This window comes from Lipotes vexillifer, unplaced genomic scaffold (genome assembly GCF_000442215.2).
Source record: "Lipotes vexillifer unplaced genomic scaffold, Lipotes_vexillifer_v1.1 scaffold1035, whole genome shotgun sequence".
NCBI lineage: Eukaryota > Metazoa > Chordata > Mammalia > Artiodactyla > Lipotidae > Lipotes > Lipotes vexillifer.
Genome location: NW_006772073.1, coordinates 8,295 through 26,448, shown reverse-complemented (window position 1 = coordinate 26,448; position 18,154 = coordinate 8,295). Strand labels below are relative to the sequence as shown.

The 18,154-nt window shown below is 35.5% G+C and overlaps 1 protein-coding gene across 1 annotated transcript in view; it reads left to right on the top strand.

The window, feature by feature from the left end:
- Nucleotides 1-17,936, top strand: part of SLC44A1 (solute carrier family 44 member 1) — a 132,275-nt gene extending 114,339 nt beyond the window's left edge. The window contains exons 15-18 of the mRNA XM_007447291.1: nucleotides 3,792-3,929; nucleotides 11,459-11,695; nucleotides 13,494-13,574; nucleotides 16,531-17,936. Coding sequence (XP_007447353.1) covers nucleotides 3,792-3,929; nucleotides 11,459-11,695; nucleotides 13,494-13,574; nucleotides 16,531-16,554 — 480 coding nt within the window. The 3' untranslated portion in view covers nucleotides 16,555-17,936. The remainder of the gene's footprint in view (nucleotides 1-3,791; nucleotides 3,930-11,458; nucleotides 11,696-13,493; nucleotides 13,575-16,530) is intronic.
- Nucleotides 17,937-18,154: the final 218 nt, after the last annotated feature.

Sequence of the window (18,154 nt, the reverse complement as noted above, 5' to 3'; positions counted from 1 at the left end):
AGGTTATACCATTCTAAAAATTTGTCCATTTCTTCCAGGTTGTCCATTTTGTTGGCACAGAGTTGCTTATAGTATTCTCTTAGGATGCTTTGTATTTCTGCCGTGTCTGTTGTAACTTCTCCGTTTTCATTTCTAATCTTATTGATTTGAGTCCTCTCCCTCTTTTTCTTAATGAGTCTGGCTAATGGTTTGTCAATTTTGTTTAACTTCTCAAAGAACCAGCTTTTAGTTTTATTGATCTTTGCTATTGTTTTCTTTGTTTCTATTTCATTTATTTCTGCTCTGAACTTTATGATTTCTTTCCTTCTGCTAACTTTGGGTTTTGTTTGTTCTTCTTTCTCTAGTTCCTTTAGGTGTAAGTTTTGATCGTTTATTTGAGATTTTTCTTGTTTCTTGAGGTAGGCTTGTATAGCTATAAACTTCCCTCTTAGAACTGCTTTTGCTGCATCCCATAGGTTTTGGATCATTGTGTTTTCATTGTCATTTGCCTCTAAGTATTTTTTGATTTCCTTTCTGATTTCTTCAGTGATCTCTTGGTTATTTAGTAACGTATTGTTTAGCCTCCATGTGTTTGTGTTTTTTACGTTTTTTTCCCCATAATTAATTTCTAATCTCATAGCGCTGTGGTCAGAAAAGATGCTTGAGATGATTTCAGTTTTTTTTAATTTACTGAGGCTTGATTTGTGACCCAAGATGTGATTGATCCTGGAGAATGTTCCATGCACACTTGAGAAGAAAGTGTAATCTGCTGTTTTCTGATGGAATGTCCTATAAATATCAATTAAATCTTCTGGTCTATTGTGTCATTTAAGCCTTGTGTTTCCTCATTAATTTTCTGTTTGGATGATCTGTCCATTGGTGTAAGTGTGGTGTTAAAGTCCCCCACTATTATTGTGTTACTGTCGATTTCCTCTTTTAGATCAGTTACCAGTTGCCTTATATATTGAGATGCTCCTATGTTGGGTGCATATTTATTTATAATTGTTATATCTTCTTCTTGGATTGATCCCTTGATCATTATGTAGTGTCCTTCCTTGTCTCTTGTAACATTCTTTATTTTAAAGTCTATTTTATCTGATATGAGTATTGCTACTCTAGCTTTCTTTTGATTTCCATTTGCATGGAATATCTTCTTCCATCCCCTCACTTTCAGTCTGTATGTGTCCCTAGGTCTGAAGTGGGTCTCTTGTACACAGCATATATATGGGTCTTTTTTTCATATCCATTCAGCGAGCCTGTGTCTTTTGGTTGCAGCATTTAATCCATTCACGTTTAAGGTAATTATCGATATGTATGTTCCTATGACCATTTGATTAATTGTTTTGGGTTTGTTTTTGTAGGTCCCTTTCTTCTCTTGTGTTTCCCACTTAGAGAAGTTTCTTTGGCATTTGTTGTAGAGCTGGTTTGGTGGTGCTGAATTCTCTTAGCTTTTGCTTGTGTGAAGCTTTTGATTTCTCCACCGAATCTGAATGAGATCCTTGCCGGGTAGAGTAATCTTGGTTGTAGGTTCTTCCCTTTCATCACTTTAATTATATCATGCCACTCCCTTCTGGCTTGTAGAGCTTCTGCTGAGAAATCAGCTGTTAACCTTATGGGAGTTCCCTTGTATGTTGTTTGTTGTTTGTCCCTTATTGCTTTCAATAATTTTTCTCTGTCTTTAATTTTTGCCAATTTGATTACTATGTGTCTCGGTGTGTTTCTCCTTGGGTTTGTCCTGTATGGGACTCGCTGTTCTTCCTGGACTTGGGTGGCTATTTCCTTTCCCATGTTAGGGAAATTTTCGACTATAATCTCTTCAAATATTTTCTCTGGTCCTTTCTCTGTCTCTTCTCCTCTGGGACCCTTATAGTGCGAATGTTGTTGCGTTTAATGTTGTCCCAGAGGTCTCTTAGGCTGTCTTCATTTCTTTTCATTCTTTTTTTTTATTCTGTTCCACAGCAGTGAATTCCACCATTCTGTCTTCCAGGTCACTTATCCATTCTTCTGCCGCAGTTATTCTGCTATTGATTCCTTGTAGTGTAGTTTTCATTTCAATTAGTGTATTGTTCATCTCTGTTTGTTTGTTCTTTAATTCTTCTAGGTATTTGTTAAGCATTTCTTGCATCTTCTCGATCTTTGCCTCCATTCTGTGTCCGAGGTCGTGGATCATCTTCACTATCGTTATTCTGAATTGTTTTTCTGGAAGGTTGCCTATCTTCACTTCATTTAGTTGTTTTTCTGGAGTTTTATCTTGTTCCTTCATCTGGTACATAGCCATCTGCCTTTTCATCTTGTCTATCTTTCTGTGAATGTGGTTTTTGTTCCTCAGGCCACAGGATTGTAGCTCTTGCTTCTGCTGTCTGCCCTCTGGTGGATGAGGCTATTTAAGAGGCTTGTGTAAGTTTCCTGATGGGAGGGACTGGTGGTGGGCAGAGCTGACTGTTGCTGTGGTGGGCAGAGCTCAGTAAAACTTTAATCCTCTTGACTGTTGATGGGTCGTGCTGGGTTCCCTCCCTCTTGGTTAGAACCGTAAATTTTAGTTACAAAGTATGTATACGTTCCCTTCTAAGACTCAGACATATTTAATGTTATGTTACTTATTCACATTTCTCCGAAAATGCCAATGCTGTTCTAGAATGCAGTGTAAAAAAGAAGGAAAAAGTCTGAGTGGTCAAGGAAAACATGGGGCAGCAGAAGCAGGTATGACTTAATAAAAGTATGTCAGCTGGGGACTCAGTACTACAAGGGACAGAAAACCAACTCAGTCTGGCCTAAAAAAGAGCAAGAGTGAGAAGGGGGTGGGGGAGAGAGAAGAAGGTAGAGATTCTTAGCAATTTATTAGCTTCAGTAACTAAGAAGTCCAGAATCTGGCTAGTTCCTAATCATGCAAACATTGTCACCCAATGCGAGTACCTGGTTCCTCTCTCTGTTCTGACTTCCATTATGTCGGCAAAACAGCCATGGCAATTCGTACCCTCACACCTTGCTGTCCAGAAAAATGAGAGAGCTGTTCTGTCAGGAGCACCTATGGAAGAGAAGGGAAACTTCTTTTTTTCCTCCGGCAGCCCCAGAGAACATCTTTTACTTTCATAGGCTCTGATTAGTTTATGTACCAATCCCTGAATCCGTCGTTGTAGGTAGAACATATTGATTGGCTTACATCAACCAAGGCCCACCCCAAGAGCTGGAGGTAGTGTCAGTCTCACTCAGACTCCAAGAGAATGGGGAAGGTCTGTTTTCTTAAAGTGAATTTAGGATTCTGCCCCAGGAGGGAGGGGTATGAGATCGGCAGCAAACAGCTGTCTGTTGCAACACCTATGAGATAAGACAGCATAGAAGAAAGTACCAAGGAAGAGGTGTTCCAGATAAAGCAGCACAGCAATCTGATGCCTTTGTGTGTGTGTGTGTGTGTGTGTGTGTGTGTGTGTGCAGCTTTTAAAGCATCACTGAAGTGGTAATAATGCATCACTGATATGCATGGTAATGAACCCAAGATATCTAGGAAAGTTTAAATTATGGTTTGATTTACTAATACATGGAAGAAGTTAATGGATATTGGAAAGGTTTATGTGTGTTTTAATAAATATCAATGTTTTTAAAGGACCTAAACTAGGCCAAATGAGAAGCTCTCGATACCTTATCAGGTTTTTTTTTTAATGTCTCATATTTCCTTGTGCTTAATCTAAATCTGTACCTCACCAAAGCCATGGGTTTAACTGTGAAATAGTTTTACAAGCTATGCTTTAACTTTGTTTGGTTTAAATCTTAAAGATTACATTTACTGATGAAAAATTGTTTTTGCTTTTGTCCAGAATGCATACACAGCCACAGCTATCAACAGCACCAACTTCTGCACCTCAGCGAAGGATGCCTTTGTCATTCTCGTGGAGAATGCTTTGCGAGTAGCTGCCATCAACACAGTGGGGGATTTCATGTTATTCCTAGGCAAGGTAATAAGACCACGTATATTATCTGAGACAGACAGTAAATTTTTGCATATGCGTATAGTTGCTCTTTAATGTCAAAAATATATGTAGCCCACAAAAAAACTAAAAGTCACATAATATACAGCAGGCACTTACAAAACCCTTAATATGTGTCAAGCACTGTTCTAAGTACTTTACATGTATTGTGCTCATTTAATCCTCATAATAAATTTGTAAAGGAAGTATTGTTATTATCTTCATGTTATAGATGTGGGGAAACTGAGGCACAGAGCAGTTAAGTAATTTGCCCATATTACATATTTTGAATTAAGAAACAGTCCATGTCATGGTTAGGGGCACTGCATCTGGAGGCTGACTGCCTGGATTTAAATCCTGGCCTGACTAGCTGTGTGACCTGAGGCAGGGTATATAACCACTCTGTGCCTCGGTTTGTCCATTTGTGAAATTGGGGTAATAATAGTGCCAAACCCCTAGAACTGTGAGGGTTAGACTGATTAATACTTGTAGGGTACCTAAGATAGTGCTTGATACATTTCAAGTTCTTGATGAATATTAGCAGTCATCATTACTATATATAAACCCCTTAAAATAGAGCTGTTAGGGAATGAGACCTAACTGTCCTCAAAAGTGTTTTTCTATTCTGTGCTGTTAAAATCTGCAAAATATTAGATAACATTATACTTGAGGACTCACTTTATCTTTGTATCTATATTTCAAACCATAAAATACTCAGAAAATTTGAAAAATTGAGTTAAGAAAACGGCACCACCTCTATAACCTAATAACTTATTTTTATATTCCCTCCCAGTGTTTTTTCACAGGCTTATATTTCTATAGTATAACAATCCTGGTATACATAGCTATTTCTTCTGCTATTTTCACTTCATATTCTATCATATACATTTTTTGTATTACTTTGATAATCTTCATAATTACTCATTATCATGATGGCCACTGTTCCATCAAATGCTATTCTCTTACAGTTAAGTTACTCCAACCACTGTACCTATAAAATGTTTTTGAAAGGGAATTAAATATTTGATGTAGAAAGGCATTGACTGGCACTGTGTAATGTAGTTTTAAGTTCTCAGGCAATTGTCATCTAAAAAGAGTTATTAAACCATACAGATAGTTATTTTGAAAATTTGTAATTAAACATACATTATGACTCCTGGATTTGTTTTTGTCATGTTTTAACAATAAGAGGAAAATTTTTATAGTAAAATTTGAATGAGTTAATTCATGTTAACGAATGAGTACAGGTCTGACCCTGTCAGTAACCATTGCTATTATTTATGTGCTATATGACTAACTCAGGAAGGCTTCAGATTTTTTGTTCATTTTTTCTGTATTTATAATTGACCCATACTGCTAAGAAAGATATGAAGCAACTTAAAATAAAAACATATATATTGCAGAGCAATTAAAATAAAAGAGAAATAAGAAGACATATAAAGAATAAGGGAGAAAATTATACCAAGTGGCAACATTTGATCATGATGATAATTTTAGTAACTCTGATTGAGATTCTTGCTGAGTACCAGGTACTGAGGGCAGTGCTTTATGTGAAGTGTTATATTTGGTCCTCCCCTGTAAGGAGACCTACTACTATTATCTTCATTTCACAGCAAAGGAAACCAAAGTTTAGAGAGCTAAGTAGGTTGTCCAAATTTAGAAAACTCGAATGTGGCAGAGCTGGAGTTCAGACTCAGATCTGTCTGACTTCAAAGTTTTTAATCACTGTGTGCTATAATTGCCTCAACTGACATTAATTTTGTCCCTGGGCCTTTTTTTTTTTCCCCTAAAGCCTTTTGATTCTAATGATGGTAAACTACTGGAGATAATTCTAAATACAGCATTACTTATAGTAGTGACTAATTGTAAACAATCTACTGCCTGACAGTAAAGTTTGGAAATAATAATCAACAGACTATTCACCTCTTAAACCCTGTTTTATTATTTTATTTTTTTAACTTTTTAAATTTTTTTGGCCACGCCGTGTGGCTTGTAGGATCTCAGTTCCCCAACCAGGGATTGAACCCGGGCCCATGGCAGTGAAAACGCCAAGTCCTAACCACTGGACAACCAAGGAATTCCCTAAACCATGTTTTTTATTGAGTTTATAATGTGATAATGTGTATAATAAGTGGAAAAGCTGAGTAAAACTACTAGACCATCACAGAACCATTTTAAAATGTGCATAAAAATGTGTGTAAGAAAGAGAAAGAAAATTAATTTCTCAAAATATTTTTAATCACGATTGCTATGGGATATTGAAAATATGAGTGATTCCAAGCACCTACCCCCACTTTATCATATAATGGTAAAGTTTCTATGATATGATAGAAACTTTGATAAAGTTGATAAACTTGATATGATAAAGTTTCTATATTAAGTATGCATTTCTCTTATAATGGAAAAATATATACAAGATAAAATACAGTGTTTTAAAATTGGCTTTGAGTTTTTCAACAACCTAATGACCTGTCAAAATTTTTTCTTTAGGTTTATCCTAACCTTTTAGTCATTCAACAAATATTTATAAAGTGCCTACTGGTAATGTACTAGGGGCTATTCTGGGTGCTGCTTATATACTAGTCAATAAAGAGAATTTATTTATTTTTTATTTTTTATTTTTTTAACATCTTTATTGGGGTATAATTGCTTTACAATGGTGTGTTAGTTTCTGCTTTATAACAGAGTGAATCAGTTATACATATACATATGTTCCCATATCTCTTCCCTCTTTGTCTCCCTCCCTCCCACCCTCCCTATCCCACCCCTCCAGACAGCCACAAAGAACTGAGCTGTTTTCCCTGTGCCATGCGGCTGCTTCCCACTGGCTATCTACCTTACGTTTGTTAGTATATATATGTCCATGTCTCTCTCTCGCCCTAACACACCTCACCCTTCCCCCTCCCCATATCCTCAAGTCTGTTCTCCAGTAGGTCTCTGTCTTTATTCCTGTTTTACCCCTAGGTTCTTCATAACATTTTTTTTTCCTTAATTCCATATATATGTGTTAGCATACGGTATTTGTCCTTCTCTTTCTGACTTACTTCACTCTGTATGACAGACTCTAGATCTATCCACCTCATTACAAATAGCTCAATTTCGTTTCTTTTTATGGCTGAGTAATATTCCATTGTATATATGTGCCACATCTTCTTTATCCATTCATCCGACAATGGGCACTTAGGTTGTTTCCATCTCTGGGCTATTGTAAATAGAGCTGCAATGAACATTTTGGTACATGACTCTTTTTGAATTTTGGTTTCCTCAGGGTATATGCCCAGTAGTGGGATTGCTGGGTCATATGATAGTTCTATTTGTAGTTTTTTAAGGAACCTCCATACTGTTCTCCATAGTGGCTGAACCAATTCACATTCCCACCAGCAGTGCAAGAGTGTTCCCTTTTCTCCACACTAGGGGCTATTCTGGGTGCTGCTTATATACTAGTCAATAAAGAGAATTTAAAATCTGGTAGAAAAGGAAGTTTTGTATCCCTTTTTTCACTTCGTGTTATATCATGAGCATTTCTCATTTTATTAAAAATGTCTATATAGTTGTTGTATCATTTATTTAACAAAGCCTCTGGGTTTTTTTGGTTTTTTTACAGTTGAACTTTTCTCAATTTTTTACTATTATAAAGTGAAACTTTTGTATACCAGTACTCGCCCACATTAATACTTATTTCCTGAGGCCAGAATCCTAGAAGTGGAATTAATGAGTTCAAATACATAATAGGATTTTTGATACATATTTCCAAGTTGCTTTCCAGAAAAATATAATTTTGAATAACATAATATTTCTAATGTTGTAAAAACAAGACTTTTAAAACCATGAAAGGTAAACACTTTTTAAATTGAGAAATCACAAAAGGAGAACGATAAGAGGAAAAAGACTTCTGGGTTTCCAACATACTAAGATAAATTCTTGTTTTCCTTTTCCAAAAATATAGTTCTTATCACAGAATACAATAAATCTTTTAAAGAGTTTCTTTCATTACAATTAATAAAATTAATGGCTACTAGTATGCAGAAATAGTTTTTGATCAGATAGTTCAACTAGGTAGATCATAATAAACATTATGAAAGTGTCAGGAACAAACTACTAGTACATGGAACAACTTGGATGAATCTTGAGGGAATTATGCTGAGTGAAAAAGGCCAATCCCATAAGATTAAGTGCTGTATGATTCCATTTATATAACATTCTTGAAATGACAATATTATATCAATAGAAATGGAGACCATATATGTGGTCACCCAGTTAGTGATAGGGGAGGGGGGAAGTAGGAATATCTATAAAAGGTTAAAGCGAAGGATGCTTGTGGTGATGGAAATGTTCTGTATCTTTGTCGTATCAGTATGAATATCTGGGTTGTGACTTTGTACTATAATTTTGCAAGGTGTTATGATTGAAGGGAACTGGGTAATGGGTACATGGAATCGTTCTGTTACTTTTTATAACTGCACGTGAATTCATAATGTCTCAAAATTTTTAATTTAATTTTCAAAACCTTGATTTTATAAAGAAAACAAAAGACAGTGTCATATGTTCCATTTCTATGAAGCCCCAATGATTTTATGGAATATGGTAAATTAGATTTGGAAGAGACCTTAGCTCCTCTAGTTTAGTGGCTTGTGACCTGTGATCACTGGCCTACAGGGTCCTCAAAGATTAAGAATAGTGATTTAGAAGCTTTATAAACATTTTTAAGTCTAATAGGTATTGCATTTTAAGTCTAATAAATATTGCATACTGCATATTTATTGCCAATAAAACTATACCAAAAAAATCCCCCAAATCTTGTTTCTTTGCTTCTGTTTGAAATTATTTTACCTCTATTTGATAATACTTTTTATGACAATTAGATGTTCTAGCTGACAATTTAATCTGGCTTCAATTATTAAAAAATGAAAATGAGTTATTTGTTGATGCTATTTTGTTGGTAAACAAAATCTTTTCAAAACATGGGTTCCATGGGGGAAAAGGGCATCATAAATGCAAGATTTATGATGACAAAAAAAAAGAAACAAAGAAAGAAAGAAGCTAAGTTTGCCAGTCACTATGTTAAATGCTTTCAGAATGCTTATTTTAACAATTACGGGAAGTATGTCCTATTGTGTCTCTCTTAAAGATGGAAAAACAATCTCAGAAAAGTTAAGTGAACTTGCTTAGAGTCACAAAACTCAGAAGTTCTAACTCTGATTCCGTCCTACATCTTTCTGACTCCAAAACCAGCATCCTTTTCTTCCTGCTTCACACATCCTACCCTGTGTATGAATCTCTTCTACTGCATCACAAATAATTTATCCTTTATAACAAGAGTGTCTAAACCTTTAAAATCAAACATCCTACTACCAAAATATAATTTGAGCACATTTCCCCAATATATTTACATTTATTTATTAATGACATATGTATAGCTTTCACTAATATATGCTTTATAAAGTGTAAAATTTTAAATGTATGAGAAATACAAATAGAAGTCCCAGGTGATTCTCTTGAACCTTCTCTGGGCTATGTGTACTCTACCATGGAGATCAGTGATATAGAGCAGTACTCCTTATAGGCTGTGGACTTTCTAAGAATCACCCGAGGGTTCTTTGAAAATGAATATTGCTGAGCTTCATATTAAATCAAACCAATCAGATTCTCTGGGGGCAGGACCCAGGAATCTGCATTATTCACAAACTCCCCAAGGGATTTCCAGCCCCTCTAATAGTTTGAGAACCACTAATGTATCCTCTGCTTGAATGAGTGCATGATACCCTTTCATTATACTGGGGAGTAATTATTAAATTATTAAATTAAATTGGGGAGTAAATTATTAAATTGACTTTTTAAGCTTAATGTCACTAGTTTTTGAAGTTGGTTCTCATGTGACAGTGTTCTACCTTAACAGTTTTTGTCTCAGCATCTACTTGTCTGAGCCACATCTTCTGCCTATAATTGACTTTAACATTTCAAATGTGGTTTAACTTTTAGTGCCATAGAGAGAGTGTAAAGCAGCTGAGTTCTCCCATAGGGTGGATGTAAAAACATTGAAGAAGAATATAAGAAATAACTCATCCTAAAATTGAAACAGAAGAGGGGGGAAAAAATGGACCTAATTAGCTATTTGTGGACATCACCCCAGAAAATAAGTCACTGTGAGAGAAGATTCATAGGTATATTGCCACAAAAAATGATGGGAGGGGAGCAGACCCAGATTTGCTCCCTAAAATCATCTGAGAGAGGGATCAATTTATAGCTTAACCAATACATCCTCTGATGCATTATAATTCCTGGTTAAGATAATGGTGAATGAGAGATGTTTTGGTGTTGATAAATAGTGAGGGAAAGGCAAAAGAAGAATTCTCAGTCTGCCTGTCCTCGGCACTGGACAAGGACAGGCTGCTGTGTTTCTAGAGGACTCTTTCTTTTCCTTTGTTATTTAAAGCTTGATGCTAGGCCAGGTAAAGGGCTGGGGAAGAGTGTGGCTAGAATTCAGTGTAATCTGTTACAGTGATATATCAGTATCCAAGTATTTGCTGAATTTTTACCTGGAAAGAGTACTGGTGTTGGCATCATAAGACCATTTGTTGAATGATATCTGCTCTTTATTCTACTCTGTGGCCTTGGGCAGATCAGCTAGCCCCTCTAAGCATGTTTCCCAATCTATAAAATGAGGGTGATAATGTTTGCCATAAGCCATTTATAGAGTTACTGAAAAACTGAAATAAAAAGTATTAAAAGGAACACAGAAAATTTAAAGTGCTGCATGTACAGTGTTGAAGCATCAGAGTAGGTGGTTCTTGACAGCAGGCAAATGGCTATCTCTTTTATTTTTACAGCATAAGTGTGTTTGGCAACCTCTTTCTCCACAAATAGTCCAAATCAACACTTCATGGCAAATCATATTAAATTTACCACATATTCTATGTGAAATAAAATACGAAACAAAGAAAAAGCTCTTAGAGGTGTTTGTTGCAGCATTATTTATATCTGAAAACAATATGTCTCCAAGTATAGAAGAGTGGTTAAATAAATTTTAAATCCCCCATAAAATGTAAATATGTAGCTGAATACATATTTATGAAACATTTATGATATATAAATATTAATTAAGAGCTTTTAATGATATGGTTATATAACACTTTCATGTATGTAAAAGTGCTTAGAAAAAATACATAGCAATACCCTGAAATGTCAATAATTTTCTTCTGAGTGCTAACAGTGTGTATAATTTTTTTTCTAATATATGTATACATTTATCTTAAAAATTGCCACAGATGCTAAATAAGTGAAGTCTTAGGAAACAAGCATAACATTTGGAAAACTTGATTATTTTTAGTGTCAACAAGGATGATATTTATGTTATATGATATACATGTATATGGGTATTTATGGATTATGCTTTCTAATTTGCGGTGGCATGGACTCATGCAACCATCATTTATAAATGGTGATGTCTGCAAATGATGAAGAAATAGTGGTTTTCTGCAGGAGGTTATTAAATGTGATCTTTGTTCTCTCTGCTTTAGGTGCTGATAGTCTGCAGCACAGGTTTGGCTGGGATTATGCTGCTCAACTACCAGCAAGATTACACAGTATGGGTGCTGCCTCTGATCATCGTCTGCCTCTTTGCTTTCCTAGTCGCTCATTGCTTCCTGTCCATTTACGAAATGGTAGTGGATGTATTATTCTTGTGTTTTGCCATTGATACAAAATACAATGATGGGAGCCCAGGCAGAGAATTTTATATGGATAAAGTGCTGATGGTAAGTACCTCAAATGCCCTCTACTGCTTTAAGGATAAAAATGCTAATATAAATATTTTGTAGACTATTCTCTGTATTTAATTCCCATTATGTGAAACTGAGTAATTCAGAATTAAACCTTCAGTACCTGTGAATGAGGTTAGTCTTGGGGAAATCCAGGAAGAAGATCCTCTTGGCATGAATGAGACCATTTCAAATCTACCTATAGCTAGAGCAGTTTCCCATTAATAGTCCTGAGTTCACACTATTCCATACTGCTCTCTCCATCTCTCCAGTTAGATACACTTGAATTGACTTTTTTTAGCCCTTGAACTGGAACATTGGACAGCTGGTGTTCTAAGTGCCTTTTCCTGAATCAGAGCTCAAAGACAAAAGTTTTATTTCCCAGGTTGTAGTGCCTATCTGTATTTCTCCGTCCACCACCTTTCCAAGTATATTGCTGTCAGCCCTGTTAAAACTCATTATCCTAAGTATTCCAGGCCAAACTGAAGGAGTTTTGTAATAAATACAGATTATCAGACCCATGACTGGTAGATGGTATTGTTTTCCATTAGTCAAGATCTGAACCTTTACACAGATATTATATTCAGATTCTTTATAGTTACGTAGCCTCTGCAGCCTCCCTATATTAGAACCTCAATTAAATTTTTAAAAAAATTTAGAAACCATTCTAAAATGGTTTAAATACTAGTATCACTGTCAAATGCTGCCCAATTAAAGATGTGTTTTAATAAAGCTGTAAAATGTTCCTGTCTCAAGAATGAATAATATTTAAGATTAAACATTAGACCTTGAAATAACAAACCATCTTCCAGAAACATGGTTTATCTAGTTAAATCTAAAATAAATGTATTAATAAATAAGCTAGATTCTTTTATTTTTTTTCAATCTCGGAAATTCCAAGTGATTCAACTGACCTATTTGGTACTCATTATCTCTTTTACTAAGAACATTACCAGCTACATTTTGGACATTTTCATAATCTTAATTATAATCCTGATTATTTTCATAATGGAATTTGACCTAGAAGCATCATCTCCCGTGTGATTAAGGCATTTAGGAGGAGAGGTTTGTTTTTGTTTTTTAAGCCACTGAAGGAAAGCAGAGTAAAAAATATAGTTTTTATTATTTTAGTTTTCTCTATAAGAATGATGAGGATATTGAACGAGGAAGTGCTCCATAAACTTTACAGGATAGAAATGTTTCCTTCAGGGCATAATCCCATTTTAACTAGTTCTATCCACTGGTTCTGGTTGTTACTCCCTGTCTTCCTGCTTTATGGAGTAATTTCAAAGCCAAATAGACTTTTTTTTTTTTTTCAAATAGCTTATTTAGGGCTTGGTAAAAACAGTATACTATACTTAGTAGTATCAATGCTTTCTTTTACCTCCTAGGGTTATTTTAAAGAGGAGGTTTATAGAGTAAAATGTTGTTGCTTTTCCATTTAACCTTGATATGGAAAAAGTAACACAACAAATAAAACAATATTCTAAGTGTGGAAAAATAGTCTTTTCTAAAAAACGAAAGGTATTTTCTCTTTCAGATAGAACTAACATCTCTTTGAGCCTAAGTGAGATTGTCACAAGGAATGGTGGGCAGAAAGATTTTAGATCAACAGATTGCATCCCCACAAATTTAGCTGCTCTTGTGTGTGGTACCAAATATTACTTATTGCTATGTTTTTAGGCCTTCCATTTACCATTACTGAGTCAAAAATGTAAATATTCTTTAGAAATCATCTACCAACTGAAGTCTGAAAGGACCTAAGAATTTATGTAATTTGGTGTCTGTTTTGCAGGAGTTTGTGGAAAACAGTAGGAAAGCAATGAAAGAAGCTGGTAAGGGAGGCGTTGCTGATGCCAGAGAGCTAAAACCTATGGTAGGTGGAGATGAGGAGGTGGCCGCCCTCCAAGAATTTCACTTTCACTTCCTCTCTCTCTCTCTCTTCACTGACTGCACTTCTTCAGGAGAAGCTTTTGTGATCTGTGTCACGCAGGACGTGCTGCTCTTTCTGTTTGTGTGTTTACCCATCACTTGGATGGCAGAATTCTTGTCACAACTGAGACCACCTTCTGTAAAAGTAAGCTGAAAGGAACAGTGTTCATGGCAGGGCAGGGGATATTTTTGTCCCTGAGGTGAACTTGCAGTTTCCATTTTTTTCTTTTTAACTGTCAGCGTTTAGTTTTCATGGGACTGAACATTTGGTTGTGCACTTGAACTGACGGTTTGATGCTTACTTTAGAAGTGATGATAGCAATTCCTTTCAACTTGCTGAAATTCATATTCCCCCCTTCTTTTAATATTGGTTTGTTTATGTTGCTGTCTTTTCCCGTTTGCTGACTTTTTCTTCTGTTGCCTGGATTGTACTTTCTTTCTTTCTTAAGCTATTTTTCAGTAGCAAACAAGGCTGTTTCCGTCAACACCCACATTCCCACTCAATAAGACAATCTGGTCTTCTCCAGCCTCAGCTTAATTGTGAGAAAGATAAATTGCCGCTGGTCAGTGATATATATAACCACTCTCCTTTCATTTGAAAAAAAACAACTTAAAGTTAACCAGTATAAGAAAATCCTGAGTAGCTTTTCCCATATATATTCTCACCACTGCATAATGACAGATGTCTTTAGCTATATTGGTCTAATTACTGCTTGTATTACAAGTGTATTATTCTTAAATAGCATGTTTATTTCAGAATATTATATAATTGCCTACATCCTTAAGCACTTAATTTTAAAACAATGTGCCTTCTATTTGCATATAATGTCCAAAAAAAGGAGAGGTGAGGACTCTCTTTTCTTTCTCCTTTTATACTTTAATAAATGGTTTGATTTATAGGTGTCCAACTTAAGAAATATGTAGTATAAAACAAGCCCATTTAAGTATGTAAGAATAAAGAAAATGGCTTCATTGCGGGGGTGGGGGGTGGTATATGTATATGCAAAATAACTGCATATTCAACCTACATTAAAGCCTCAACAGAATGTTTAGATATAAACTCTTCTCTGTAACCCCATCCAGTGCCTATTTTGGTGTTGCTCTTAATAGCATTGATGATGATAAAGTCAAAACTTCAATGTTTATATTACCAAGGCACAGATCACTCTAATCATAAGTAAGAGCATGTAGAATGGCCATGTAACTCTTATTTTTAAGTGTGCATCAGACAGCACTGGATGAACAGGGAAGGGGTGCTAATCACCAATCCCTCCTGTCAGGTTCCTTGCCTCCCTACCCTTTCTTTCTGCATCCCTCTTACTTCATGTGGGCTGAGGGGGACCACAGTGAAAATTCTGCCAACCCTAAGATAGCCTGGAAAAATGAGGAAGGTTTCCTTCTTGCCACTGCTTGGTTGTCCTAATTGTTCAGAAAATAAGGTTTCAAACCTAAAACTTTTAAAAGACATATAAAATCTTAAAATGTAAACCACCCTTCCCCCCGTTTTCTGTCTTTCCAGTGGTTGAAGCGTACATTAAATCACTCTTCAGTAACAAGCATTTAAAGAAAGGGAGAAATAATTAGAGGTTTAGGACTAGCTACTTTGACCATGAATTGGCATGTATTTCTGTGTTATTCTTGAGGGAAAGATAGCTGAATTGTGGTAGCCCAGAATGCAAATATACCTTCTCTTACCTAAACCCCTGATTCATAGGTATTAATAGTAGGAGAATTGCCTAGGTTATGTGGCATTCTATCAGAAGCCAAAAATGTAGAAATTTTTTCCCCCTAATATTACTTTCAGCTTTAAATTAATGTCCCTTAATTCAAACACCACATTAAAATCTTCATTCCACTTTTCCTTTTATTTTATGTTGTTCGTTGCTTGCAGATTAATGGCAAAGCCCTCTGCCGTGTCCCAAAATACATCTTCTGTGTGCATTGTTTTTCTGGTCCTTTGGACATTGTAGCATTTGATCTCTAAGAACAACGTTTTAAGTGGTTCAGAAAGTCCCCATGAGAGATGTGTGAATTGTTGCTCACAGGATAGTTAAATCTTTCAAGCATATCAGTACCTCTAAATCTGCTCTCTTTCGAAGTATGCATGTTAAGAGTTGACCCGTAATACCACCACCATCTTGTGTGTGTCCCTAAAGAAGTACCTGAGAAACTCCCTCCTAAAGTTTGGGGGTTGGTAGAATTTACGATTGCTTATTTGTGTTTGCTTAGTTTAATTCACATGTTATTCCCATAGGTGAAAGTTCTGTTAACAGAGTGTCATAACTATCTTGCTGCATCTGTAGAAACACTACTGTTCGAGTTCACTGTCTGTCTCCTTAATGGGATAGTTTAATATGAGTTTTTTTTAAGTCTGTAAAATAATGTTCAGAAAAATGAGGTTTAAATTTTTACATTTGACAGGGCATCACTAAACTAAACTAAGTACTTCCAGTTTTCCTCTTAGACTTTTTTTTTTTTGAGAGAGCCTCACTCGTTAAGGAAACTTTGAAGGTTTGTAAGGTCTTTCCTTAAATCTTTGAAAATTATTTTAGAAAAATTTACCAAATGTGATGTAGAGGTTTAAGAAAGAGACATCTGGCAACCTGCTCGCTATCATACAGGAAAAACTTACAGAGAAAATGGAGGAAAAAATCTGGGCACTATAGCAACATAGACTAGAGATGAATTCTCTGCATATCTCAAAGATGACCCAGAGGGAAGTGTGACTTTCAATAATCACAGGAATTTCAGCCCCTGGAATTTAGGTTTGGGGGAGAAGGATTCTCAATCCATTTTTCTTTATTACTGTTTGTGACCATCTGTGTATTTGTAACATCATTCATGATCTCCTTTTAATGGTAATTGTCTAAGATTATACTCTGTATGACTTTGTTTTCTAGGCTTCGGGAGCAAGTTCTGCTTGAACCTAGCCGACCGTTATGGAACCCATTGACATTCCAAAACAATATATACACATAACTATGTATTTGTGTGTGTGGGTGTGTGTATATATGTATATGTATGTGTGTATATATATGTATATGTATATACACACACACACATAATCAGCCAAAATCAGAGAACAGGAACAGGGATTTAATACCTTTTTTATGCTTATTTTTGTCAAACATGTACTCCTTTCATACGGGTGGCTTTTACAAGGCAACTGCCGTCATTTAATGTTTTCAATTGTAATTGTCTTAATGGAAATGTTAAGATTCATATCTGATTAACATTTTTAATAACTTAGAGGAGATTTTAACTTTAGTTATTTAAATTAGGTAAAATTATTGTACCGAATTCTCTGTCTAAAGTTTATTCAGGGGTGATTTCCCTGATGTGTGCATAAAATCAAGACCTTATTTTACTGATGCATAAGTCCTAGTGGGATGAGACTAGGCATATGCTTTCAGGTAAATAAGGAGTTACTCCATTCAGTTTTCCCCAATCAAAGAAGCCATGTCATTTTCCTTTTAGAAACATACAAGTGGACCCAATATGGGAATTTTCGTAACAGTTCATGCATTTGTCAGCCAACATTAAAAAGTAACCAACTCCTCAGGTATTTGTAGTTTACCCTAATGCTTCTATAAGAGAGTAGGTAAAAAAGGAAAGGGTAGATAATCTTTCTTATGCAAACTTTTCTCTTATATTTTGTCTTTCTTTCATTTTGACGTTAGTAGCATCCTCCACACATTTGTGTGCCTGATTTGAAAGGAAGCTGGGGTACCCAGCAAGTTTAGCCTTTAAGTTTCTGTGTATAGGTTTGCAGACGAAGTAATGCTGGAAGGAATAAAAAAGGGAGAGAAACATGAAACACAAAGCATTGAAAATTCCGGTACTTGGGCTTCTGCTTCAGAGGAACTTCAATGGCTTAGGGCTAAATGGCCATTTTATTCAAATGCTTGCTATAAAATCTGAAGACATACTGGCAGGTGCTCCTCTCCTTGGCAATTCATTAAGTATCCAGAATTCCACAATGTTTAACTGAAGAATTGGTTAATGTTTTGATCCTCAAGTGTTGAACGTTCTTTGTGTTTGGGGATGGGTTTTGGGTTTTGGGGGGTTTTTTAATTCCTGAAGCTTACCAGATATGAATGGCTAATATTTCATTGTTCTGCTTATTGTAATGGTGAATGCTTTAAGAAAAAAAAAAAGTGTAATTTGCTAAGAATAATTCATGATCTGTTTATGCGATAACTCCTTTTTGTTACAATTTTTTTAAAAAAAGCTATTTTTGTTAATGTAAAGTAAATATTTCAGAGCAGATTTTTTAAACTTATTGCACTAAATATAGGCTCTGTACAAAAAAAAAAAAGCCTCAGCATTTTATCATTCCATGGAAGGAGAATCTTTTGAAAGAAAGCATTGCCTCCTACCAGAATTAGACAGTGAATTAGACCGGTATTATGGAAATGTGTACAATCAATGTCACTAGGGCTTAATAAGCAGCTGTTTGCTAATGTGCTTCCTTTCAAAGGGTTGGACCTTTAAATTGCTGCAAAAGGTAAATTGTATTTTTTT